The following is a 27,527-nucleotide window of genomic DNA, read 5'->3' as shown; positions in this document are numbered from 1 at the left end:
GCAGAACGGTCCAATCATTAGCAGGGACACTGGTCGATGCTTGGAGGTAGAAATGTCCAAAGATGCCAACTTTGGCCTTCGCCTGGTGGTCCAGAGATGCTCTGGTCAGAAGTGGATGATACGAAACTGGATTAAGCATCCCAGGCACTGAAGCCAGCGAACAATCTGAGACATTTTGGGCAATGTTTCAAGACGCAGTTGGATCTCAAACTGTGGACAGTTCAAATAGGAGCAGGGATGGTGGTGCTAGTGTGTGGTATTTCACACTACAGACTGCACAGCACACCGAGCCTCCCTCAGGCCTCAGAGCTTTCCAACACTGAGTCTTCAAGAAGAATATGATCAATTCATGCGTCCCACTGAGCTGCGCGTTCACACCCGACCTTACGGGAAGCTGCACTGTTTGAAATGGCCCACATTTCTGGCGTTCAGCTACATGTATAGAACAAGTCACCTGGGTGCAGCCCCGAAGGAGGTTTGACATCCCAGTAATTATGTTGTTTCGACTGTAAAACTGTCAGATGTTTGGAGGTGATCAAGAGCGTGGGTGAATGTGGTTTTTTGATTTTTTTTTTTCTTTCTGACTGCATCTGAGCAACTCAGAAGATATAATTGCCGTCAACAGCAACATTCAAGTGATTATTTTGGGCTGTGATTTGGAAAATTGCTTTGGACATATCGCGCCGCCGTGGAAAGACGTGTAATAGGCTTCAACCAGGCTGCCCATCATCAGGTCAGGAAACACTTCACCTGCACTCACACAAACCACTACAGTTCTTTGTTTCTTTGGACTGTATTGCTCACTGTGGACAGGAGCAATCATGTGCCTTTTTTCCTCATTTTTCTGCTTCATCTGACCAGGGAATGTCAGTCCCACAAGCATGTACAAAATTATTTGAAAGTTATTAATATATAAAACAATGTATAAAACAGTCTACTGATAGTAATATATTGTTAAAAAAAAATGGAAAATTGATATCTGTCCTCTGATAACAATTAGGATAATAAAATCATTTTTATGATGAGCCGCCTCTCTGTGTCTCTTTCCTCTATCAGTTCAGTGAATTTGATGTCAACATTTGCTCCTCTGTTGTACTTGCCCGTGTGTTACACAGAAATGCACCTTTTCTTCTGTAGTATTGTAAAGCCAGGTGCTAACAACAGCAGCACAATTGCCTGCCTTTCATTGTGCCTGCTCTTACAACCACCTCAAGCCTCCATCAGGTTTCTTGGCCATGTGCACTGTGATTGTTCCAACCCACCCACTGGATAGCAGGTCTTCAGAAAACACCGAAAGCTTTCCAGTGATTGTGCTCAGAAAAAAAAAAAAAACAACAATACTTTTTTCATCTTTTTTTATGATTTGATGCCAGGAATGTGACACATTTGGAAAGACGATTTCAGTATGTGTGTCTTGATGTGCTGTTGGCATACGGTATCAATTTATGTATAATTTATCTTTAACTCTGAACGTCAAAATACTTCCAAAGACAGCATCAGTGATTTATTTTTTATAGGGTTTTTTGCAGCATATGTTTTTAATGATATGACGGATCGCCTAAATAATGTTGTGGGATTGATCCTGCTGGTCAGCTGGGGCCTTCCTGTGCAGAGTTTGCATCAGATGTCCGGGTTTCTCCCAGAGTCCGAAGAATTAATTGGCAATTCTAAATTGGTCATAGGTGTGTGTGTGCATGGCTGTCTGAGTGCAGGCAATATGCAATGGGCTGACGACCTCTCCAGGGTGTAGCCTGCCCCTCTCTCTGTATCAGCTGGGATAGGCTCCATCCCCCTGTGGCCTGGCTAATGGTTGGATGAAGGATATAACATACTGATTTTATCAGAACTGGCATTCTGTACTGGTCTCTACATCCTCAGTTATGGGAGGATCTACACACGTGGACAAAGATTGTTGGTACCCTCTCAGTTAAAGAAGGAAAAACCCACAATTCTCCACTGAAATCACTGAAACTCACAAAAGTAACAATAAATAAAAATTTATTGAAAATTCAATAATCAAAATCAGCCATCACTTTGAATTGTTGATTAACATAATTATTTAAAAAACAAAACTAATGAAATAGGGCTGGACAAAAATGATGGTACCCATAACTAATATTTGTTGCACAACCTTTTGAGGCAATGCACTTGCAATTAAAACGATTTCTGTATTTGGTCAATGAGCGTTCTGCATCTGTCAAACAGGTATTTTGGCCACACTCCTCATGAGCAAACAGGCCTCCAGTTGTTTCAGGTTTGATGGTGTCTTCCCAAATGGCATGTTTCAGCTCCTTCCACATATGTTCAATGGATTCAATCTGGGCTCATAGAAGGCCACTTTAGAATAGTCCCAACGCTTTTCTCTCAGCCATTCTTGGGTGTTGGCTGTGTTGGATCGTTGTCCTGTTGAAGACCCATGACTGCGACTGAGACCAAGCTTTCTGACACTAGGCAGCACATTTCTCTCCAGAATGCTTGATAGTCTTCAGATTTCATCGTACCTTGCACACTTTCAAGACACCCCTGTGCCAGATGCAGCAAAGCAGCCCCAAACATTACTGAGCCTCCTCCATGTTTCACCGTAGGGACAGTGTTCTTTTCTTCGTATGCTTGGTTTTTGAGTCTATGAACATAGAGTTGATGTGCCTTACCAAAAAGCTCCAGTTTGGTCTCATCTGTCCAAAGGACATTCTCCCAGAAGCTTTGTGGCTTGTCAACATGCATTTTTGCAAATTCCAGTCTGGCTTTTTATGAGTTTTTTTCAGCAGTGGTGTCCTCCTTGGTCGTCTCCCATGAAGTCCACTTTGGCTCAAACAACGACGAATGGTGCGATCTGACACTGATGTACCTTGGCCTTGGAGTTCACCTTTAATTTCTTTGGAGGTTGCTCTGGGCTCTTTGGATACAATTCCAACGATCCGTCTCTTCAATTTGTCATCAATTTTCCTCTTGCGGCCACGTCCAGGGAGGTTGGCTACTGTCCCGTGGGTCTTGAACTTCTGAATAATATGAGCCACTGTTGTCACAGGAACTTCAAGCTGTTTAGAGATGGTCTTATAGCCTTTACCTTTAAGATGTTTGTCTATAATTTTTTTTCGGATGTCCTGGGACAATTCTCTCCTTCGCTTTCTGTTGTCCATGTTCAGTGTGGTACACACCTTTTCACCAAACAGCAGGGTGACTACTTGTCTCCCTTTAAATAGGCAGACTGACTGATTATGAGTTTGGAAACACCTGTGATGTCAATTAAATGACACACCTGAGTTAATCATGTCACTCTGGTCAAATAGTTTTCAATCTTTTATAGAGGTACCATCATTTTTGTCCAGCCCTATTTCATTAGTTTGTTTTTTTAAATAATTATGTTAATCAACAATTCAAAAGTAATGGCTGTTTTGATTATTTAATTTCAATAAATTTTATTTATTGTTACTTTTGTGAGTTTCAAGTGATTTCAGTGAGAATTATGGGTTTTTCCTTCTTTAACTGAGGGGTACCAACAATTTTGTCCACGTGTGTATGTGACAGCCTTCACCTCAGTCTCAGGGCAATATCATGTATGTAGCCATCAAATACATATTTTGGTCTTGTTTTCTGGATTCCCATCCTCAAATGATCAAAGTGGAATCATCACAAACTTAAACTACATGCAGAGTTTTCACTTAGTTCATGTAACTGCTGTTTGATCAGCTAAAATCTCACGACACTTATCATTTGGGTCAATATGAGTGCGGGACTTTTTGTCAGAAAGTTGACAGGTATCATAGTTGACATTTTTGCTGTTTCCAGGCTTAAAATCAACACGGCTGCCTGTAACCAAACACCACATGGCCTTTTCACAGAAAGATTTTTCGAAATATTATATGTACAACTGAGTAAAGTTGAAATTGAAAGTTATTTATAAAGATATTGTATTAAACCTGTTGACATGTGATAAATCCACACTTGACTCACACACTACTTTATATTTAATTACTAAGAAAGCCTTGGAGTCTTGCCAGTCTTTTCTTCAGGAGGAAATGACATCATGTGGAGCAGGTCATGTGATCTGGAATTAACACACTTCCTTGAGAGGTGTTTTTGTAATGGGTAACTTAGTTGAAAGTGATTTCTCAGACACAGATACAATTCGTTTATTTCATATAAAATTTGATATATAGCCAAAAATAAATATCTGTCACGATTATCTCAACTTAACAAAAAGAACACAATCAAAACAATTTTTGAATAAGCTCATTATATTATTGTCCACTCCTCTTCAATGGCTGTGCGAAGTTGCTGTATATTGGCGGGTACTGGTACACGCTGTCATATACGCCGATCCAGAGCATCCCAAACATGCTGCTCAATGGGTGACATGTCCGGTGAGTATGCTGGCCATGCAAGAACTGGGACGTTTTCAGCTTCCAAGAATTGTGTACAGATCCTTGCAACATGAGGCCGTGCATTATCCTGCTGCAACATGAGGTGATGTTCTTGGATGTATGGCACAACAATGGGCCTCAGGATCTCGTCACGGTTTCTCTGTGCATTCAAAATGCCATCAATACAATGCACCTGTGTTCTTGGTCCATAACAGACGCCTGCCCATACCATAACCTCGCCCTATGGGCCACCCCATCCACAACATTGGCATCAGAAAACTGCTCACCCACATCCCACATTTCTTCTGGGTGCTCAAAAAAACACCAACATCCAAAGCAAAGTGTGTTTTGGAGTGCAGATTTCTTGGTAATACAATGATCTTCTCGTTAAAAGTAACCCCAATTTGAAGATAAATTCAGATAAATTACAGAACAGATCTTTACAAACACTTTAGTAGTTAGTTAGAATCTCTTCACAGGATTCATCCGTGAAGAGAACACCTCTCCAACGTAAATGGTCTGTATTTATATAGCGCTTTATACCTGCAAGGTACCCAAAACACTTTACAAGAAACATCACATTCATTCATTCACACACTGATGGCAGAAGCTGCCATGCAAGGCGCTAACCATGACCCATCAGGAGCAATTAGGGATTAGGTGTCTTGCTCACGACGGGCCAAGGATCGAACCAGCAACCTTCCGGTTGCAAGATGGCCACTCTACCCACTGTGCTATGCCGCCCCAACGTGCCAGACACCATCGAATGTGAGCATTTGCCCACTCAAGTCGGTTACGACGACGAACTGAAGTCAGGTCGAGGCCCCGATGAGGACGACTAGCATGCAGACGAGCTTCCCTGAGACAGTTTCTGACAGTTTGTGCAGAAATTCTTTGGTTATGCAAACCCATTGTTTCAGCAGCTGTGAGAGTGGCTGGTCTCAGACCATCTTGGAGGTGAACATACTGGATGTGAAGGTCCTGGGTTGGTGTGGTTACATGTGGTCTGTAGTTGTGAGGCCGGTTGGATGCACTGCTAAATTCTCTGAAACGCCTTTGGAGACGGCTTATGGTAGAGAAATGAACATTCAATACACGAGAAACAGCTCTGGTTGACATTCCTGCTGTCAGCATGACAATTGCACGCTCCCTCAAATCTTGCCACATCTGTGGCATTGTGCTGTGTGATAAAACTGCACCTTTCAGAGTGTCCTTTTATTGTGGGCAGTCTAAGGCACACCTGTGCACTAATCATGGTGTCTAATCAGCATCTTGATATGGCACACCTGTGAGGTGGGATGGATTATCTCAGCAAAGGAGAAGTGCTCACTGTCACAGATTTAGACAGATTTGTGAACAATATTTGAGAGAAATGGTGATATTGTGTATGTGGAAAAAGTTTTAGATCTTTGAGTTCATCTCATAAAAAAATGGGAGCAAAAACAAAAGTGTTGTGTTTATATTCTTGAGTGTATTTTGATTTCTCAGAGAAAGAAAACCTCAAGTGTTCCAAATATTATCAGTGCTGGGTCAGAGTCATCAAATGTGACGCCGTCACTCAGCGGATCAGACGCTTCGTCTATGACACCAAAGTTACGCTGACATCGATCTTTACCAAGGCTCCTCTGTTTGGCTGCTTCCTGTTCGGCCTCCCTCTGTCCATTGGAGTCGGTCTGTGCCATCTCTGCTGTAAGGCCCGGAACTGTGCGGATGATGATGATGATGACGATGATGACGTGGCGCTGATCGCAACGTCGTCACAGCGACGCAAAAAGTCAGGCAACAAGAAGTCGGACTGAAGACTGAAGACTCAGGATGTGAGCTAAGCTGGAGTAGGCAGTGTTGTTTTTGCATCATTTAGCAAAGATTCCACCCTAGCATCTCAGCATTTTGTAATTCAATAGGTCTGAGAGGACAGCAGACTTGAAATAGGTCTCTTCCTGGCTCAGTTTTCAGGATTTACTAAATTTAGCTCTTTTAGCCAATCACAAGACTTTTCACCCAGATCAGGTGAGACAGTATAAAGTAAAATCAGTAGTGGTGTGTTGGGTTGCACAAAGAACTTTCACTTGGGATGTTTGACTCCTGGGTGATGCCATAAATGACGACTGACTTGTGGCCTGAATATTTTTGTGTGATCGATGTGTGCTCACCTGATGGGACGAGCTTAGAGCAGAGTGGAAGGTGCAACATGAGGTGGATTGTATGTTTTAAAATCGTAGTAGGTTTTTGTTTCCTCTTTGTCCTGATTTCTGCCTACTGCACCTTTAACTACAATAGTGACCCGGCATGTACAGGACTTGGACCCTGGAACTGACTCACCTACGTGGAATGCAATCATTTTTAAAATGTATGAATCACATCAGCACTTTGTCTGCAATGAAAAGCCAAAATGCCAATGGGGGAAAAAGGTCTCCTGACTACTGAATAAAATATCCTTTTTCCAGTGAGCTAAAGTAGCAATAATGACATCAATTTCCTCATTGGTAGTGGTAAAATGACTATAATGAGAATGAAAAACCTGACTTTCCTTCTTTTTAACATAGATATCATACACTGGACAGCAGGATGTGAGCTAAAAGAAAGTGCTGTCTATCCCAAAAGCTGAATACATTTGCAGCATTCACAAGAGGCTTCCTTGTGTGTCCAATCTATTCCTTCACTATCCTCCAGCCCAGATATAGTGTGCATTTTAGGACGCAATGGGAAGTGAAAAGTCCTTTTTACTGAGGTTAGCCATGCTATCCAACCCGCATGTTCCAAAGGCCTATTTTAATTTGGTTTCCAGCTGGTTTACCCTGAGAGATTGCCTGCACTTGCCACCATGTCATGCTTCTTTGCCTCTAATCATTTCATATAAGCAATGCATCATCTGTGTGTCCTCTAAACGAAGACCGCTCCAGCCCTCCCAAGGTAATATCTTATTCTGGTCTCCGACAAGGTTTACAAACACACTGCCGGTGCAATGTCTCATAGCCCCCTATGTCAGGAAATAGCCTGAACCGGGAAATTATTATTCTGGCAATATGGGCTTCCTTGGACTTAACACCTGCAAAATAATGCTACCACACCTGATAGAATGAATGGATGCAGTGGGTTACAGCTCTGTGCCACAGAGGCTTCTCTGCCAAGTCGATTCTTACAAGACTCCAAGGAACAAAGGTGAACAGAGCAGAAATTCAGAGCTACAGTACTGTATGTGACTGAGCTGTATTTATGTGGTTAAGTGATTTGCCAAAGGAACGAATGTCCTAATGTAAAATGAATACATATAACTTTTTGGATTTCTGAAATTGAAATTGGATTAGTGGAACTGCATCTAAAAGTCTACATTTTAGGTATAAAAAAATCACTTTTTTCTGGTTTAGTAGTTTGCATGTTTACAGAGCATACAGACTGTGATCATCTTGGATTCACAGTCAAAGTCGTTCTTTGAATCCGAACCTCAACTATGTGTGAAAAAGCCAAGCATGGGTGAGAGTTTCATATTAACAGAATACATTTTAAATGGATTATCATTTCAAATTAGGGTTGTGAATTTAAGTTCGTGATTAACGTTCGTGTGCGTGGCCAACCAAAGGTCTTGCAGCATCTGTAGTGTGACAGTTTGTGTGCGTGTGTGTATTGATGCTGCGTGCTTGAGCGTTAGACAACAGCTCCTGAGCATTTTGCAGCAGGTGAAAAGGAAGGTTAGCCTGGATTAAAGGTTTCATTTTCCCTCAGAGTGGAAGGCAGAGTGACAGTGAGTGATGTGTTGGGGGAGGATAGGGGGGTGTGGGTGACAGGGGGCTGCAGGCGGGGCTCAGAGGGTGTTAGATGGACAAGGACACCACATCCGTCTCCCGAGCCGAGGACCCCTATTCGTTCTCATTGCGATGCTGACAATACTTTTTTTATGCCTGGGCTGCAGCCAAGAGGGATAGGTGACTTCATTATTCAAACAGCTGCGGGGTGCTGGGGCTTTCTTTCAACAGCGTCTGATAGAAGCAATTCCATTGTGAGACCAAACCGATGCTAATTCCCCGGACCGCCAGGAATGGATAGTGTATGCACATATATTCATAACGGTGAGTGAGCCAGGAGAGCAATCAGTTTATTTATCTGCAGAGAAACTGACGGCAATTACTGCTGTGTTTGGAAAGCACAGAGATCTGGACAGATAGCCCGCTCAATAAGTGAAAAAGGGCAGAAGTTTTAATGAGCAAAGTTTGAGGGGCAAGTACACAAACCTGTATATAATCACCATGTGGATTTATCTTATGAAAGACTGTGTGCATCAGTGCTGAGCAGATGTTATCACTGAAGGTGGAGATGCAGCTATATTCATCACAATCATTCACTTCAGATAAAGAAGAAAATGAGCATCTTTTTTTAGATTAGATTAGAATTCTTTGTTCGTCACATGCACATACAGTATGGCAGTGAAATGCAGTGACTGTCCACCGGACTTTATAAATACAAAATGTTAAAATTGGTGAAAATATAAAATGCAAAAAGAAAATATGAGTAGTACAAAAAAATACAAATAGGTAAAATGACATTATTTATGGAATGTACACACTGCAAAAGGTAGCGGATGTGCAAAAGTGAAGATGTGCATTCACAGAGGGAATGTGCAGTCTGTGTGATGTGCAACAGTCCTGACAGCTGCAGGGAAAAAGCTCCTCCTGAGTCTCTTTGTTTTTGCCTTGATGAGGCGAAGGCGTCAACTGGAACAGTTCGTTGTGAGGGTGTTGAGGATCCTTCATGATCCTGTTCGCCCTGGCCACACTCCTCCTGGTGTGGATATCCTTAAGAGTGGGGAGTGTTGTTGTAAAGTTCTCTGCATCTAACGTCAGTTAGCGGCAGTATGTTCCTCCCTCTATCTCTCTCCCTCTCTCAGGTGGGCGTGAGCGGGTTGTATGGGATGCTGAACAGGCGCGGCCAGTCCATTACGACCAGGTGGAGATGATCAACTGTCACTACTCTCCCATACCATATCAGCCCAATGATGTTCACTACACTTTGCTAGAATGTCGAACTACCTCAGTCAGTACTCTGATCACTGTTCCATCCAGCTCCATAGAAACTCTGCTTTACTAACAGTTGTTCTTCTACCCTTTAGTCCTGGACCTTAACCTGTCTGCCACCATTCTTCTGGATCATCCATCTGCCATTCCATCGTCTGTGTCACCCGGATCCCCACACACCCTAAGTCCACCTTTCATCTACATTCCTGCTGCACACTACCTCCGCCTGCCTCCCCAACTACGCTTTCCCAGTCACTCTCCAGTTAAGTTCCCAGCTGAATCTCCACACCCAGTTCAGTTGTTAGTTTAGCATTTTTCTAGTTTTTTTTGTCTGGCGTTTGGCTTCATGTAGCATCAGTCGTTATCGGCATCTTACCCTTAGGCTTTCCATATTGTGTTATCAGTTCTTGTATGCTCTTGCTTATTCCAGTAAAGCCATTTTGGCTTCGAGCTTGTTTAGTAGCTTTAGTGTAGTTCTTGTTTAGCTTTCCTGAACCCTGGCGTTACTTGGTTCGGATTAGTTTATAAATTCACCCGTTTTCATTGTAGTCTGGTAGACCATTGTCACTCCGCCTCACCCCTAGAGGTCCACCTAGTCTTGAACAGTTCTGTTCTCTGCTCAGTGTTCTTTTATCTTTATTCACTTGTGAATATTATTCTGTCTGTCGTGTCTTCGTTGTCTGTGCGTGAGCCTCCGCCTCGGCACTGTAACAGTTGTACCCATGGTACTCTCTGCAGGGCTTGTCAGTCACGAGCAGTGCTGTTCCTGTACCACTGGGTGATGTTTCCAGTCACTACACTCTCTGCCACTCCAGAGTATGAAGTCCTCATGATGTTCAGAGAGACTCTGAACTTCCTCAGCTGTCTGAGGTGATAGAGACACTGCCTCACCTTTTTCACCAAAGTGTCAATGTGTGGTGTCCATGATAGATCCTCAGAGATATTCACTCCCAGGTATTTAAAACTGCACACCCTCTCAGCAAGTGTCCCGTTGATCCTCAGTGGGTTGTAATTCCTCTGCTGTCTCCTCCCAAAGTCCACAATCAGCTCCTTGGTTTTGCTGATGTTCAGGATCAGGTTTGTGTCCTGGCACCACTGTGTCAACTTCCCCTGTGTACGCCTGCTTAAAAACCTAGAATCTAAATGACCTTTAGGCTCCGTCTACTTGAATCCATTATTTAAAAAAAAACAACTCATTTTTTTCCCTGTGGTCTGGATAACAGCCAGACTTTATGGTTACTGTCAGTGGGTCATTTCTGCACAGATTAATGTCACACAGTTTATGAGCCCTTCTTAAGATAAAATGATAATTTTTCTGTACAGTATTTCACCTCTTTATTAGTCCTCATCTCAGCGAGCCGATGTTCACCCTGCTCTGGGCTCACATAACAGGAAACACTTGTCATATTAAACCCCTTCTCATATTATAGCCTGCTTGATATTGAATCATTTAAAGGAAGTTGGATTATAAAAGAACAATCTATTCTGTAAATATATGTCCTGTAGCAGGAAAACATTTGATGCTCATAAGATGTTCAAAGAATGCATAATTCTAGCACCTTCGGGGGATATTTGAATTCTTCCTGAAGAAGAGTTAGAAAGTTAAATTCATTATACTCTCATGTCTGTGCTTTAAGAACTCAAGCTAAAGCTGGGAAACAATTAGTTGATCCTCACATAACAATTTGTAGAAGCAGTTTGGTTCCTTCCAAGGTTCAAAAATACACCTACCAACACCCCAGAAGCTACGGAAGATGGAATTCACACATCGTACGTGACAGAATTAACACACTGCATCTCACAGCATAGCTTTCTAACAACCACACAGTGACAATAAGATGAAAAAGTCACAAGTCAAGAAATAATTTCAACATGTTGCCGTGCCATTATAATTTGGTGCAAATGAAAACTTAAGGGAGCACATATTCTGAAGAATCCAGTGCTGGATTTAATACTACTTAATGTAATCTGATTTTTTAAAAACTTTTCTGTATGTTTACATTATCATTAAGTTAAATTTTGTTAAAAAAACATCTTAGTGAATCATTAAAACCAAACTCAGCAAACAGAATATATGTATTAAAAAAAAGTTGCAGATCGCTAACTTTGTGTAAGCGACCCAGACAGTCAGAATTCCCTAATTAGGTTACCATCACCCCCAGACGATGTTTTGACACTTCCACCTGAAAGCGTCCTCAGATTTAATCAGGAACAGCTGCAAAACTGAAAGGCCAAAATGAACAACCTGGGCTCTGTGTTTAAGAGACACATGGGAGGTTTTGAAATACAGTAAGTCTCATTATCCTTATCACCAGGCAAGAGTGAGATTTGAAAAACTGGCATTTATATTTCCATCTAATCAAAACTGGAAACTGGAGAGTCAATAACAGCTTTACAACAATGACTCAGTAAATTCTTATGTTATCGAACCTGTTTTCAAAACCTTCAAATACAGCTCTCCCAAATGTGATACAACAGATGAAATAAAACAATGCTACTTCCATTTCAGTCATACCAGTGACTGGAAAGGATGCAGGATGCAGTCAATGAAAGAACCACGCTTCAAAAAGGTTTAATACCAGATACAGCCTGGTCAAGATGTAGGGACCTCCAGGCTGGAAGGGGTCGCGCTCACTTTAGCCTTGTGGTTAACCCACAAATAATGAACATTAGTGACAGTTTGATGTCTTTTGGTGCTATTTGCTAAGCTATGTGTATGCACGAATAGTCAACATTTTAGTTGAAGTTTCTGATTTTATGACCTTTTTTTTAATGAATTAGTTACTACCATGTTGACTAACCAATCTGCCTACCCTGCCCGAAGAACACCTTTTCAAAAACATGCTTTTGTTCAATATTTATTTGCTTTTTTAATAATATTTTTGGCCTTTTAGCCTTTACTATACGTTATAGGACAGTGGAAAGAGACAGGAAAGAGTGGAGAAGATTAGGGGGAAGACCTGCAGCAAAGGGCCATGGACAGGATTCAAACCAATGACCACTGCTTCTGGGACTACAGCCTGTTTGTGGGTGACCCGCTCAACCAGTTGAGCTACCAAGATGACCTGCTTTTCTTCAACATTGTCATTTAATGCTTAGTGAATCGGAAAAATTTTAAGGGCCAGTGAGATATAGCAGCTTCTCGTAGTGCTGTTGCACACTGCAACCAACTGAATACACATCCCCCTCGCAAGCATGTAAGAGAACCTGTAAGAGGCTGCTATATCAACCTTAACTCTTTGATGCACAACATGGCTCAACAGATACCCACGGTCCATTGAATATAGGTCACTGTTGACCCATGTTGTGCACCAGAGGGTTAAAATGCGAAAGGCTCTGCAACACGGTTTGTTCATTCTGGACTGCATGGCAGTGTAGCACAACTAAACGGGCTCCATGATATATACAATGCAATACAATACAAATACTTTATTGGTCCCCAAGAGGAAATTGTGTCATTACAGTAGCAAGAAGAAAGAGCAAAGTTGACTCTAAAATATACTATACACTACCGTTGGAAAGTTTGGGGTCACCCAGACAATTTCATGTTTTCCATTAAAACTCACACCTTTATTCATGTTCTAACATAATTACACAAGGGTTTTCTGATCATCAAGTAGCCTTTCAACACCATTAGCTAACACAATGTAGCATTAGAACACAGAAGTGATGGTTGCTGGAAATGTTCCTCTGTACTCCTATGGAGATATTCCATTAAAAATCAGCCGTTTCCAGCTAGAATAGTCATTTAGGACATTAACAATGTCTAGACTGTATTTCTGATTCATTTAATGTTATCTACATTGAAAAAAACTGCTTTTCTTCCAAAAATAAAAACATTTCGAAGTCACCCCAAACTTGTGAACAGTAGTGTAGATATAAATTTAATAGAAAACAAGAAAAGCACTCAGAATGTGCAGTACTTCACCAAGGCTGCTTAGTCGTATGATTTCCAGCGGGTGAAATCTTGAAACAATTAGTGGTCTGCAGCGGCTGGTTTGTAGTAGGATCGCAATCATGTGATCATCATTAGGCAGCTAATGTAGTGTTCCCTTTGTGTCACAGTTACAGTGACACCGTGTCACTATCTCACAATGATAAACACTTTTTAACAAATCCATGTATTCAGACTACAAGCAGCATCACTGCCAAAATGTAATCATTTGTTCCTTGTGTCATTTCTGACCTTCCCTGAAAATGTCACCGAAATTAGTCTGTTTTTGAGTAATGTTGCAAACTGACAGACAGGCAGACAAACCAACGCATTGCTTGGTGGAGTAAATATACTAAGAGACAAAATGCACTCTAAAGTGTAAAATATACTTTGAATAATCCACCTCCTTATGTAGATTTTATTTTAAAGCCTCATTCTAAGCTGACAAGAACACAACAACTCATGCTCCATTTCTGATGATAAATCCTCATAATCCAAACTTTCTAAACTAAATTTCTCATGAGAAAACCATGTGACCCTTTAAGGTGGATACATTTTTGGACCTTGGAGACTGTTGAAGTATCTGTTTCCCCTGCTTCCACTATTTACGCCAAGTTAAGCTAATTGCCTTGCAGCTCCAGGTCCAAGAGCGAAACACTGTCTTTTCATCTCGCTCCCAGAAAGAAAGCAAATATCTTGATTTCCCTAAACTATTCCTTGAACAGATTGGCATGCATAAACATTTCTATAGGTATACCTGCATGTTTTGGGAAATCAGGACCTGAGCACCTTCGGTTAAGAGAAAGATCTCAGCGGTTATTTGAATGCAGAACTATAATGTGAAAAGTTGTACATGCTGGGGCTGATGTTACTTGAGTACACACAAAACAGCTGGTTGCGATCATATGTATACAAATTATCCTAATAATAGAAAAGTGTTCAAATAAAACAAAAATTTCAGAATATAGACAAAATAAAAGGGACAAAGACACAGGAAAAAATGTGCTTTTTATAGTGTGCATTTACACTATTCTATATCCACTATGCATGTAATAAATCATTCAGATATATTTGTGGACTAAAACTAGCCAAGAGGTAAAAAAAAAGCGTCTGAGGACCCTGCATCTGAAGAATAACATGAGAACAAGTGATGCTTTGGGCGCTTCAACGGTTGTATCGGCTGTCAAATGGACAAAACTTTCAGAAAACTTTGAAACCAGCTGCTCTCATGGATCAGACAAAATAACCAGACACTGACTATTGACAGCCAAAAGCAGGATCAAACAGCTTACCGAGCAGTTTATCTCTTTGTCTCTATGCGTCTCTCTTCAGGTGCAAGGTGCAATTTCCTAATCAACAATAATTGCTTTATCCAGTCAATACTGTGAAGGGGCGATGGAGATTTCAGACAGTTATGCTGTACAAGCTGATTGGATGAGAGAGCGAGGAGAGCGGCTACGTGCTTGAACAGCTTGTGGATCTTATAATGAGATCTCCAGAGATGAGCAGCACAGTAGCTCCAAGACACAATTAGGCCCAGCATTGCTCTCCCTCCAAGATAGAAGCATATAGGAAGCGCTGAGGTGGTGTGTGTGAATGTGGGTGTAGGTGCATGTATGTGTGGCGTAGAATCACTTTCTAGCATGTTTGATATTTCAGCAAAGTAATAAATAGCAGATCACTCATTGAGGGCTAACATCCACACACAGTGACCTGTTACATAATTTCAGACTTGCTTTTAGTGCTTCGTGTTCATTTGGTTACGTTTCACAAGCCAGTTGTATGTAGTTGTATCTATAAGCTGTGAATTTGTATGCCGATGATTGGACTCTCTGTAGCTAGTCACTTCACATTATTTCAGCAGACAAAGCTCCAGGCTGGTTTGTACACGTAGAGAGGAACCAGTCCCTCAACAGGGTCTCTGGTCCATTAGTTTGGACTGCAGCAATCCCTAATGATCAAACAAACCCAACTGAGGAAGAAATCGCTCCAGGGTTCAGCATCACTGCGGTAAACCAATAACATGTGAAGATGCCTTTCGGCCTTGATTTGGGAATCGGAGTGAGACACAGGTCTGATCTGTTTGGTGGGATTGCACTAAATACGATAGAGGATTTCAAAAACTGTCTAGTAGTAGAAGAACCACTTTTATAATCATGTTCCAGCCATTAACTGGATCATAAAAAGAGAATAAGTTACATTCAGTGGCAACAGCCCACACTCAATCATCCTTACAAGACCACAAAAAGTTACATCAACATAAATAAAAATTGTTCTTCTCCTACACAGGTCCTCGGTATATAAGTTTGATCCGTGGGGAGTTATATTCCACCGCAAGTTCGAGTTGGAAAGTCAGAAGCATCTGGTCAAATAAATAATATGGTATTGATCAGCAACTCTCTCCTGATTCTAACAGCAAACATACTCACAGTTTCACACATTTACAACCCAGGCAGGCCCAACATAATCCTGGTCTGTATTTATACTGGGGATAAAGCAGCAACATAAATCACGAGGAGACTCACAACGAAGAATAAATGTTCAACAGCTCTTGTAAATTGTAAACTTGTTAATATAAATGAAGTGAGTAATAAAATATGCTTCTGAAAGCGAAATAAAATCTGTTTTGGAGGATTACATTCATAATAAAACAAGGTATCAATAGATGAAATGACTGAGGGTATATGGTTGCTTTTAGAGCCAAACCCACGGAGGATTATCACCTCATTCAGCAGTCTTTTCAGCTCCACAGCGTGTTTGCGTTTGTACACATGTATTTTTTAAAACGTTGCTTTTTCAGTGTGTTTTGGCCTTTCATCCACATACAAGCACAGAGTAAGGTCACTGTAAGCTGGACTTTTGGAAAACTCCTACGAGTGGGAAGATTTTCAGGAACTCAACTTGCAAGGTTGAAGTGTTAACTTTTTAAAATGATGACCCGAGTTCACTTTCTGATTGGATCTTCTCAATGGCTGCATGTCCTTTGCTCATTTCAATATGCACTGCCTGGCCAAAAAAAGTTACATACTCTAATATTTTGTTGGACTGCCTTTAGCTTTGAGTATGGCACTCATTCATCGTTTTATTAAGCTTCTGCAATGTCACAGCATTTATTCATGTCCAGAGATGCATTATTTTTTTCACCAAGATCTTATATTGATGATGGGAGAGTCAGACCACTGCACAAAGTCTTCACCAGCACATCCCAAAGATTCTCAATGGGGCTGAGATCTGGACTCTGTGGAGCCAATCCATGTGTGAAAATGACGTCTCATGCGCCCTGATCCAATCATTCTCAATGTGAGCCCCATGAATCCTGACATCATCATCTTGGAATATGCTCGTGCCATCAGGGAAGAAAAACTCCCTTGATATAAAGACCTGGTCATTCAGTATATTCAGGTAGTTGACCTCATTCTTTGGCAACATAATGTTGCTGAACCTGACCAACCCCAGATCATAACCCTAACCCCCACAGGCTTGTAGGCACTAGCCATGATGAGTGCATCACTTCTTCTGCCTCTCTTCTTACCCTGACGCCCCCATTACTTTGGAACAGGATAAATGTGGACTCATCAGACCACGACCGACCACATTGGCTCCTCTAAGATGATGGTTCTTCACTGTCCTTACAGGTTTTAATGATGCATGGGATGGTTCTAAACCTGATTTTAGTAGTTTCAGAAATCTCCTTAGTTGTTTTCTTTGCTTGATGCAGGTCAACAATTTGACCCTTCTGAAACAGATTAGCATCTTTTCCATGACCACAGGATATGTCTTCCAACATGGTTGTTTATGAAATAAGAAGCTCCTCACTGCATCAGCTAGGGTTAAATAAGTTGTTGCATCTGAAGCATATTCATCACTGCAGCAATTATCCAATGGAAGGCTCTTACCTATTTGCTGAGCTAAATCCAGATGGCGACTCTTTTATTTGGCCAGGCAGTGTAAAACCAATGACAAAAAATGTCCGGTTTACACTAACACATGCAAGTTCAGTGTACATCAATGACCATTTGATGTGCATATTAGTCTTGTCAGACATTATTCCTGAAACTGTTCTAAAACACGACCGGATGGAGATCATTTTCCTTTTAAAATGTTACTTCCGCATGTTAGTGTGGATGCAGCCTTGGTGTCTTCCAGCTCATTGTTTTCGTTTTCTGCCTTGCTGCTTCCCTTTTTTTCAGCAAATGTCAAATAAAACCCCTGTACGTTACCTTCAAACCAAAAGACAGACAAACACACTGAACAATAAGCCAGTAAACACTATAGAACTTTGTATCAACTGCTCTAAGAAGCAGAATGTTTCTTTTACTGAAGCTGGTGGAGACCAAAAAAAGAGCTTAAAATAAGGCAAATAGTATTCTTAAACTTATCTTTTGGACAAAAACACAACTCGGAATTAATGGTCATGTCAGTTTTTACTCCATAATGCATCAACAATAATGAAAAGTTAATGTGTTTTTGGGCTGTTTCTGTTGATAGGAGGTGGTTTGAAAATCAATTGCTGCAGCTTTAAATGCTAAAATCAATACTGCAATCTCATTATTGCGGGATTACTTTGCCTCCAAATATCCACAGAATATGCAGTGAGTAAACCCAACAGACTTTCAAAGAGTAAAATGATAAGAATAATTTCTAGCTTCTGACAAAAGTACAAATCCAAGTACCATGGAAAGAGCTCACTGCAAGTTGTTTACAGTTACAGTCTTTTGTTTTAACTGCTAGATTACAGAATTTCCATTATATGATGCCCATTATTCTGTTTCAAGATTGCAGATACAGTAAACAGTAACCACAACTGCGATATAATCCTCTTTTCATTCTTTGGGTTCGTATAATACAAGGTTATGTGAAACAGCTTGCAGAGCTGACTGCATTTACCGACACACGCCCACCTTCACCACCCAGTATGTGGGGCCCAAAGGGCTGTTTTATGCTAATACGCTCCATCAAGGTCAGCCAGTCTTTTTCGCTGCTCCCTTATCCCTGTGTTCTTTCCACATCGTAGACAGTGATGACTTTAATGGCGCTATTTCCCAAAAACAGCACAATGACTTGAGGGGGAAATGCATTACCCACAGCAGCATTTGAGGTTATTTGCCACAGCAAGGTTCCCTCAGCCCCTCAACTCTTTCTGCAGCTTCCTTCCACCAGAGATCTCTCATAGTGTGTTTCCTGCTCTGCTCAGCACACCTTCTAGTTACATGCCGGCCTCGCAAAAAATGGCTCAATGCATTATGATCAATCTGTCTTAAAGAAGCAGCTCATGAAGTAAAGCCACGTTGAGTCTGTCCTAAAAATGAGAAAGTGAGTTAAAGCCATTACCAGCCACGGGTTCTCTCAGCTGTACAGTGATGAAAGTTGAAATACTATTTGTGATTAAGGAAAGCTTAGGACAGTTTCAAGTCGCGTACTGGGTGATAAATTCCTGTCGCGTGTTGGATTTTTGCTGGGAATTGCACACCGAGGTGGGAGGAGAAGCACAGTAAGAGTCAGTAATGATCAAGACACGCAGTCCAATTTTGGTGTGGGGGGATTACTGGGATTGGTGCTTATGTCACTTGCCTAAAAACTCCATCAAAGGCTCATGGTGCGAGGCAGAGGGCTGCTCAGTGCTGCTTCTCTGCTTTTACCAAGTAATGTATACATGAACAGATCCAGTTCAGAGGCTTAGTACAGCTTCCTGTGGATACTGGCCAATCTGACTTTGATATAATTCCCTCAAGCAGAAAAGAGTGAATGCATCATGTCCTTCTAAGTACAGTACATGCACATGTGACTCCATGTGTGGGTGTTTGTCACCCAAAATAGAACCTTGGTTGTCATTATACAGGCAGCCATGTCCTCTATAGATAGTAGAGACCTGCTGGTGGATGAATCCCTGCTGCTTTTTGTGGCTCTTTGCCAAACATCACTAAACTAGCTCCTCGCTAGTCCAGTGCATCTCCTTCCAAGCTAATTATGTGCTGCCATATTTACTGGTGTAATTTTTTTTCTACACCTCAAGGGCATACACATTGTTTTGGGTAAGATTTTGTGTCAAATGCACTGGACTTATTTTCTCTCCATGACAGGATTTTCAGAGATCTACAGAGCTGGAAGGACAGAGATGATCTGATATTTGATTCAAATTTATTCCTCTCACACGACTCTGTTTACAGCTGTGAATGTGGTCATTTAATTTGACAAAAATCTGTCAAAATGCCCTGTGAGCGTGTACACTCCAGAAATAGAGAAATGGAGAAAACTCAAAGAAATAAAGCAGCCATCTGCAAAGTCCTTTTGACTTTACAGAGTTGTAGAGCACGATAGAGTTACATTTACTAGTTAGGATACTTCCCTTACTGATGACTCTGAGGATGAAATGTGATGAAAAAGACTGTTGAATTAGAACCACTTTATCATAGTCTGAATTGCAACTTTCCTCAAATTTGCAAAGAGGAGGCCTCATGGAGAATTTTAACTCCTGTACAGTGTAATTATCAGCTGGATATATTTGGCCAACATCATATATATCACTACATAATTTCTGTTGATCATAATTCATTTTTGCTTATCAAGACTGAAGGCATCAGGACTCATTAACCTTTGCTAGAGGTAAGCTCCTTTCAGACTACACTGCTACCTGTCGACCACAGAATATGTTTTTCATTTCTGTTCATTTATTTATTTCGAACATGTAACTTAATAACATTCAACAAATGATGACTAAAATAGTCCATCATGCTTCTCATATTTCAAACTTCAAACTTTATTTATTTGTATCGCACTTTTCATGCAGAACAACACAAAGTGCTTCACAAGAATTAAAAACAAAGAAGACAATAAATAAATACAATTAAAAATAGAAATAAAAATAAAAAACCCAACTCTCCACCCTCCCTACATATAAACAGCCATACACCCACGCAAACACACACACACACACACACACACACAGACTCACACACCCACACAACATGGAGAATGAGAGGAAAACAAAAAACTTCAACATTTTGGAAAGGGAGTGGGAAGAAGGTACAACTTATTTAATGCCACCCCTAAATGTCACCTTCATGTTGCTCTGCTCACCTTTCCACAAAAGTCACAACTGCAGTCTTAATAGGTCAGACCTGGCAACATTTCTGCATCACTTTCAAAGCGGCCTGAACTGCATGTCATTACGATGAAGGATTGGCACTCAAGACAGGCTTGAGTTGTGTCAAGTGATTTGGAGAAGGTTTTTCCGCCTTTCAGCACCAATACTGGTTCAGAATTTTCACAGAGAGCGCAAAAGACACACCTCGCTGCCAAAATTACGAAGGTCATCCAATAAATTAAAATAAAGTTAAACGGAACAGCTCAGATTAATGAAACTCAGTAAGTCAGGTTTACACAAAATGTAACCAGGAACTCACATTTAGTTTGTTGTTTCCAGTTATTTGTAGGAGTTATTCCTCTGAGTCTATTAATCGCCTGCAACAGGGTCTAGGAGAGAGCTGCACCCATTTATGCACATGGAACAACAACTGTGTTTTTATTAGGAGATTAGTGATTGTTTGTCTGTATATGTAGCCCTGTGACAGACTGGCGACCTGTCCAGGGTGTCCCCTTCCTTCGCCCAAGTCAGCTGGGATAGGCTCCAGCACCCCTCGCGACCCTAGTGAGGATAAAGCGGTGTATAGAGAATGAATGGATAGATATTGTTGGACTGTGATAGGCCCCATGCATGCACAAGGAGAAGATAAATAAGATAAATAACACAAAATCAACATTACATTTATTACCTTGAATATTCACCTGTGTTTGTTTGCTTTTCTATTAGCAGAGGTATATGTGTCACAGCATGGATTAGACAGAAATGGGTCTTCCTGGAAATGAAAACAGACGACAAATAATGAGTGTTCCGTGCTCAGCAGTCACAGCGATTTAAATACATTTCAATATTTTACAGATTAATTTCCCATGAATATGTTAAGTGACAGACTATATGTAGGTTTCTGTGAGGGAAATTTTCCTCCACAGGTCACCTACAAGCAAACAACCTTTCATTTATCTCAGCCAAGGGCGTTGTGCAGATAAGATGTGCAGAACCACTGGGCGAGAGAGTTAACAGTTGTAAAACTGGAGCGTGTACGTGTGTTATAGGATGTCTTTAGGGAAGGTAGCCTTGAAAGAATACTGCAAAGTAAACATGGACTACTGTTTAGTATCCAATAAAACATCCACACATGCATGGAGAGGTATAGAATTTCCTTCTTTGAACATATACCATCAACCTTGAAGGTGATGAAAAACGCTCTGCTGGGGGAGATAAGAATTGAATGGCATTACACTGTCTGAACTTGTATTGCTTTTCTCTGTTCTTCTGGATATCAAGTTTCAATAAATGCTCTTTCTTGAGACATCTGGGTCTCCTGCCCGAGTTAACCTGCTCACAAGATTTCAATCACAGCTACTAAATGTGCACAGCAGAGCCAAGGTCAGTCAGCGTACCTGAAAGCAGCACAATGTAAGCTGCTCTACAGTATTCAGCAGATATAAGCTTGTAACTAATCGCATAACACGCAAATCCATAAACAAAATTGCAGGTTATAAGTGAAGTTCTGCAGCTGCAAGATAAATTAATATATTCATTGATGGCACACCAGACGTTTTACCGAGAGAAAAGAGGCGAGAGCTGCAATTTCCATGTGCTTTTGTGTTTTCTGAAATGGAACCATCGCTGATTTTCTACAGCTATTACACGGAAACCAATCTCTGAGCTGGAAATAGCAGGAACCCCCCCCCTCCCCCACCCACCCCATTAACCTGAAGCCCTTTCAGCCAATCAGCACGCCGCTTGCATTCGCGGCACAACCCAAGGATGCCATCACTTTACATAGGTTGATCGTCAGCAAAACTTACTGATGCAGGTCATGTGGAGGTGGTGCAAAAAATGGAGGGAGCTAATTGAATTGTCACTAGCGCTCTGCTGTGCCATACTGTACTGCCTCTTCATTGGCTGCCCTCCAGGCCTCTAATAACATGGATGAATGGAATCAATCTCACCATACAGAGAAGTTGTAATGGGACATTCAGACATTCTTGCATGTGGGTGTGCGGCGGGTTGAGAGTAGTTAAAAGGTCACCCAGCGGTGTAGATGCAACTGACCAGGAGATCTGTCTGGTCATGTGTTATTTCCTGAATGAAGCAACTGTAGTTATTTTTCTTTTCTTCATCCTTCTGCATTTTCTGCTTGAACTTGTTTGACTGCAGACTCTTGGTTGAAGCCTCCACGGTGCGTCTCAAGTCAACATATCAGCCCACACAGGAAAGCTGGTGTGATCACATGTTGTTCTCGACCGTATCTGTCCGCAGGGTTTCCATCCATCTGGAGAGGCGTGGAAACATGGTGAAAATCATGTTTCCTGACTTTTCCAGCGCTGTTCGACATTGCAAAGCCCCTATTTATCTGGAAGGCTCAAAGCAACGTTCTCTACCTGATTCACCTCGGGGTCATACCACCTCCAGATGCTCTCTGATGACTCTCCTATTGTGCAATGCACCACTGAGTACAAAGAGGAGTAGTGCAGGAGTTTGATGTTGAACTTTGCTTGTGTAGTTCTGACATTTGAGACTTGAAATGTTTCTTTTCCAAAGGAAGGCTTTTGCTGAGCTCACACATTCCCCCTTCAGCGGAGTATTTCCTCAGATACACTTGATACATAAGAACATTTGAGGCGCTGCTCTGTTGTGGTTGCTGCTGTTTTCAGAATTGCCTGGTTCACATAAGAAAGTGGCTGTCTGCAGTCTGTCTTCATCTGACTGAAGACAAGCCTAAAGTAGATTATTTAGGCTGCTGTTTGTGTGAATTAGTTAGCCAAGAATGTCATGGAACCTGCCAAAACTTTTGAAGTACCTTTTGGTCTTACTATAAAAATCTTCACACGTCAGTATGCTTTGTATTAATGAGGAAAATATCTAAAATGTGTTGAGTGAAAAGAGTTGCTGGTGAATCCACAAGGAAATCTTGACAGCTTCACCCGCATCAGTTGATTTTTTGGCGACTGGGGGAAGAGTGCAATAAGCCTTTGCACATTAGGTCATGTGATAAATGACTATTCTAGCTGGAAACAGCTGATTTTTAATGGAATATCTACATAGAGGTACAGAGGAATATTTCCAGCAACCATCACTCCTGTGTTCTAATGCTACATTGTGTTAGCTAATGGTGTTGAAAGGTGAATTGATGATTAGAAAACGCTTGTGCAGTTATGTTAGCACATGAATAAAAATGTGAGTTTTTTTTTTCTCAAAAATAAACATTCCAATATGGTAACACATGCATAGAATGCTTGAAAAGGGAGTAGGAGGAAGAAAACTTATTTAATCCTACCCCCAAGCTCATCTACGGAAACACTATGAGCTGTGACTCATCATAACAAGGTTATGTTACAATGACAAATACAATATAATACACAAAAGACAATAAACAATTGGACAAATACTAGCAATGGTAATGGACAAAATACCGGAATGGACAAATACCAGCAATTGTAATGGACAAAATACCGGAATGGACAAATACCAGCAATGGTAATGGACAAAATACTGGAATGGACAAATACCAGCAATGGTAATGGACTAATAGCAGAAATGGACAGATACTAGAAATGGACAAAATACCGGAAATTGACAAAATACCAGCGATGGTAATGGACAAACACCACAATAGGGACAATAGGGACACATTGATCAGTAACTGTAAATGACAAGGTGAATTACAACATGCTGTGCCTATAATTAGACCAGATCTGATGTTTATAATACAGTTTGTATCTGTTAATATTTTGGCATTGCTTGTGTTGTAAGTCCAAACTGTTGTTTTCATGGAAAACATGAAATTGTCTGGGTGACTGCAAACTTTTGAACATGAGTGTATTGCAGATTAATGAAGTTTTTAGTGATGGTCTAACATGCAAGCTTGCCTTTCTGCAAATTACTTAATTATTCATTTTAATGCAAACTATTTTTCATTTGCAGTTTCATCATTGAACAAATACATTTATTTCATTTAGCATTTGATCACTGGCTCTTACTTACTTTTGGATTAAGTTAGTGATTTAGAGCTTATCAACATCCTTAATTTCATATATTTTGACTGGATTGCAAGTGCCAATGGATTTGCTTTATAAAAAATAAAAAATTCATTCACCTTCTCTTATTTAAGCTGTTTTGCTGCTTTTAACCTGCTTTTTGTGAGCACTTTTAACTTTCTCACTGTTGTTTGAGTTGTGCTGTGTAAAGAGACATTATTGTCATTCTTATGAATAGTTGTGTTATATTTTCAGTATGCTTATATAAGTGAGCTGTACAACCACTTTATCCGGACAGTTTCTGCTGCAAAGATATAAGGACGAACCATTTATTATAATAATAATACTAATACACAGCAGCACAAACAATTAAAATAAAAAAAACTACATCTGATTAAAAACCATTGGGTTTTTGACATATTTGGATAAGCACATTTGACTTTCTTTAAAATAATGTCTATAATAACAATATAGGGGTTACACTCAAGCAACTGGCATATTAAAACATGCATGTAGCCTCTTTCATAATTTAAATAACTTCACAGTGCAAAAGTAAGTGCATTTATGAAATTTTCAAATTCAGAAAATTAGATTGAAAAGTTCCAGATCAGGGGCCAATTGTCAGAGCATCTTCATGTTGCAGTGGAAATCATGCCAAAATCAACAGAGCTCTCTTAGGCCTTCAGAAATAAATAAAAAAAAATGTTGGCAATCATCTGAAAAGATGGATTTTTTTAAACCACAATATTTGAAAAAAAGCATTCCACCTTAAGGAAAATTATTCACAAATGTTGTCTACTTCTAAGAATTGGTCCTTTGTCAAACACTGGTGAACCCAGCAAAGTTTGCCCAAGAGCAGACTGTTTGATGGAAAGAAACAGTCTTTAAGAACCGTTTAAAAAATGCGTCACAGGAAGTGAAAGTAACTCGTACGGCTGTTAGTGTCAAAGTGCTGCATCTACAAGCAGAAAGAAACGGTACAAATTTGACCTGCGTGGGAGGCGTGTTAAGACAAAGCCTTTGCTGTTCAAAAAGCCAAACAACAATAGCTAATGAACATGTAAGCAAACACCAGGACCTCTGGAATAATGTGATGTGGACAGATGAAGCACATACAGTTGTCTGGCCACAGTAACAGTAGACATGTTTGGTGCAGACCAAACCAGCTTTTCAGGGAAAGAACTTCAAATGTGAAGTTTCATGTGGACAGTATGCTTGAAGATAACGATTCCATCTGTCCCAAAGTTAAAGATGAACCAGAAGCGAACCTTTCAGCAGGATCAGAATCCTAAGAACACTTGCAAACGCTTGAGCCACTAAAGAATGACTCAGAAAGAAGACTCTGAGGGTTATGGAACAGCCTAAAGCCAAGATTTGAATCCCAGTGAAATGTGGGGGGATTTGAAGCAGGCAGTACTCACAAGAGCAACCTCCAATATCCTGCAACTGAAGGAATTTTGCTTGGAAGAGCGGTCCAGCATTTCAGACAGCTGATGTCACAGACGGCAGAACAATAAAGCAAAACGCCTACAAGAAGATATTTCTGCTAAAGGAAGCAATACTACCATCTGGGGCTTTGGGTGTACTTACTTTTTCCACAGAAGAACATTACAGTCATTGTAGTGAATAAATGATTGAAAGCATATTGTTTTCTTGCTGCACTGTCAAAGACGATTCAATGTTTGTTTGTCCAATTCAGTCCAAAAAGGTCGTCCATTTCCATGCGTGTTTACTTTGTTACATGACTGTGCAGTAATAATTCTACCTGAGGCCATGCACAGGTCAGTATGAGCATGTTTCAAGCCCAGGTTTTGAAAATATCAGTCGCACAAACCAAATATCACAGACTTACAACATGACACACAGTCCAGTAAAGTCTATGCAGGAAATTGAAACTTGTTTACTTTCATTACATGTCCGCTCTTATTATACACACACAAAAAAAAAAAAAATGCAAGGAACAAAGGTGTGGAGTTCATCTAGGAATAGTTTATCATTCCAAATATGCAGAGGAGCGAGGAAAAAGAATAGCACCGCAAATGTCAATCCTCTCCAGGATACTAGAAGCTTTGTTTAAATGCCAATCAGAGATTGGCTGAGCAGAAAATGGAAATGAAAGCTTAGAGAACAATTCTCAGCAGATTTGACTCATCTCAGAAGCGAATTTAGAATGTTTATTCAAATCTTCATTCTTACAGGTTCCCTTTTGCATCGATTTTTATTTTTAGCTCGTAGAACAGCGGGGAACAGATGAGTGGTGCACACGTTTGTGCATTTGTGAGTCGTACAACTTCTCTGCTGTGGTCATTCACCAGATTGCTGAAGTGGTAGTAGGTGTTATTAAAGATATAAATGGCCTTGGTATGTCACTTTACAGTATTATCGCAGACGGAGTATTGATTTGACCTGTGGGTTGCTTTCATTTGCAAGTATCAGTCCTGCCCGGGCGCCATGTACTCACTTCTCCCTCTTTACTCATCTCTGAATACAAATGAGCCTTCTCCTTTTATCTATCTAAATAATCAGCTGTGTCTGTTTAAATGTAGGCAACCGCTGATGCCCTTGATGTAGTTCTTAAAGGGGACATTTGCACAACAAACATACGTGACAACACTAGTCCTTACCTGTGCCGAGAAGGACGTTATATCTGGAGTCCTTCTGAAAACCAGCTCAGTTTCAGACTTGCATGGAACATTTCAAAGAGGAGTCTTGCAAATTGAGCAGCAATCCGTCCAAGGTTATTCTCAGAAGAAAGGAGAGCTTTTATCTTACTCCTTGATAACCTTTGCAATCAGCCGGTGAATCGTTGTAATCGGGAACAGTGGGGTAAAATACATCACTTGCCACTTCTCTGATGGAAAATCAACAATTAATCACCTTTTCTATGCTCTGCTCCAGATGATTATCATCAATGGGACGCGTATCGCCATCTAAGCAGAGCCCAGGACAAAAAACGTACCAATTTATTACCTCTGCTCTCTTGAGAAAATATGCCAAGGACACCCAGGAAAATCAGACAGTTCCACAATTGTTAGCCTGCTAGCTTATGAAAAATGTATGATGATCAAAGACAGTAATTTGAGTATGTCAGACCTTAACACTTCAGAAAAGTTCTGATTCTGAAAATAGCAAAGATGTTTACTGACATGTTAATGA

At 40.7% G+C, this 27,527-nt stretch overlaps 1 protein-coding gene and 1 long non-coding RNA gene across 2 annotated transcripts in view; both read left to right on the top strand.

Annotated features, from left to right (window-relative positions):
• Window positions 1-1,025, top strand: part of galnt9 (polypeptide N-acetylgalactosaminyltransferase 9) — a 145,545-nt gene extending 144,520 nt beyond the window's left edge. The window contains exon 11 of the mRNA XM_022211094.2: window positions 5-1,025. Within this exon, the coding sequence (XP_022066786.1) occupies window positions 5-151 (147 nt within the window). The 3' untranslated portion in view covers window positions 152-1,025. The remainder of the gene's footprint in view (window positions 1-4) is intronic.
• The window catches only part of LOC127534634 (uncharacterized), a 297,338-nt gene that overhangs the window by 209,128 nt on the left and 60,683 nt on the right, over window positions 1-27,527 (top strand). The gene's annotated exons all lie outside the window — the stretch shown is intronic.

The sequence above is a fragment of the Acanthochromis polyacanthus genome, chromosome 7 (genome assembly GCF_021347895.1).
Source record: "Acanthochromis polyacanthus isolate Apoly-LR-REF ecotype Palm Island chromosome 7, KAUST_Apoly_ChrSc, whole genome shotgun sequence".
NCBI lineage: Eukaryota > Metazoa > Chordata > Actinopteri > Pomacentridae > Acanthochromis > Acanthochromis polyacanthus.
The sequence above is the reverse complement of the archived record's forward strand: the minus strand, read 5'-3'. Positions and strand labels throughout refer to the sequence as shown.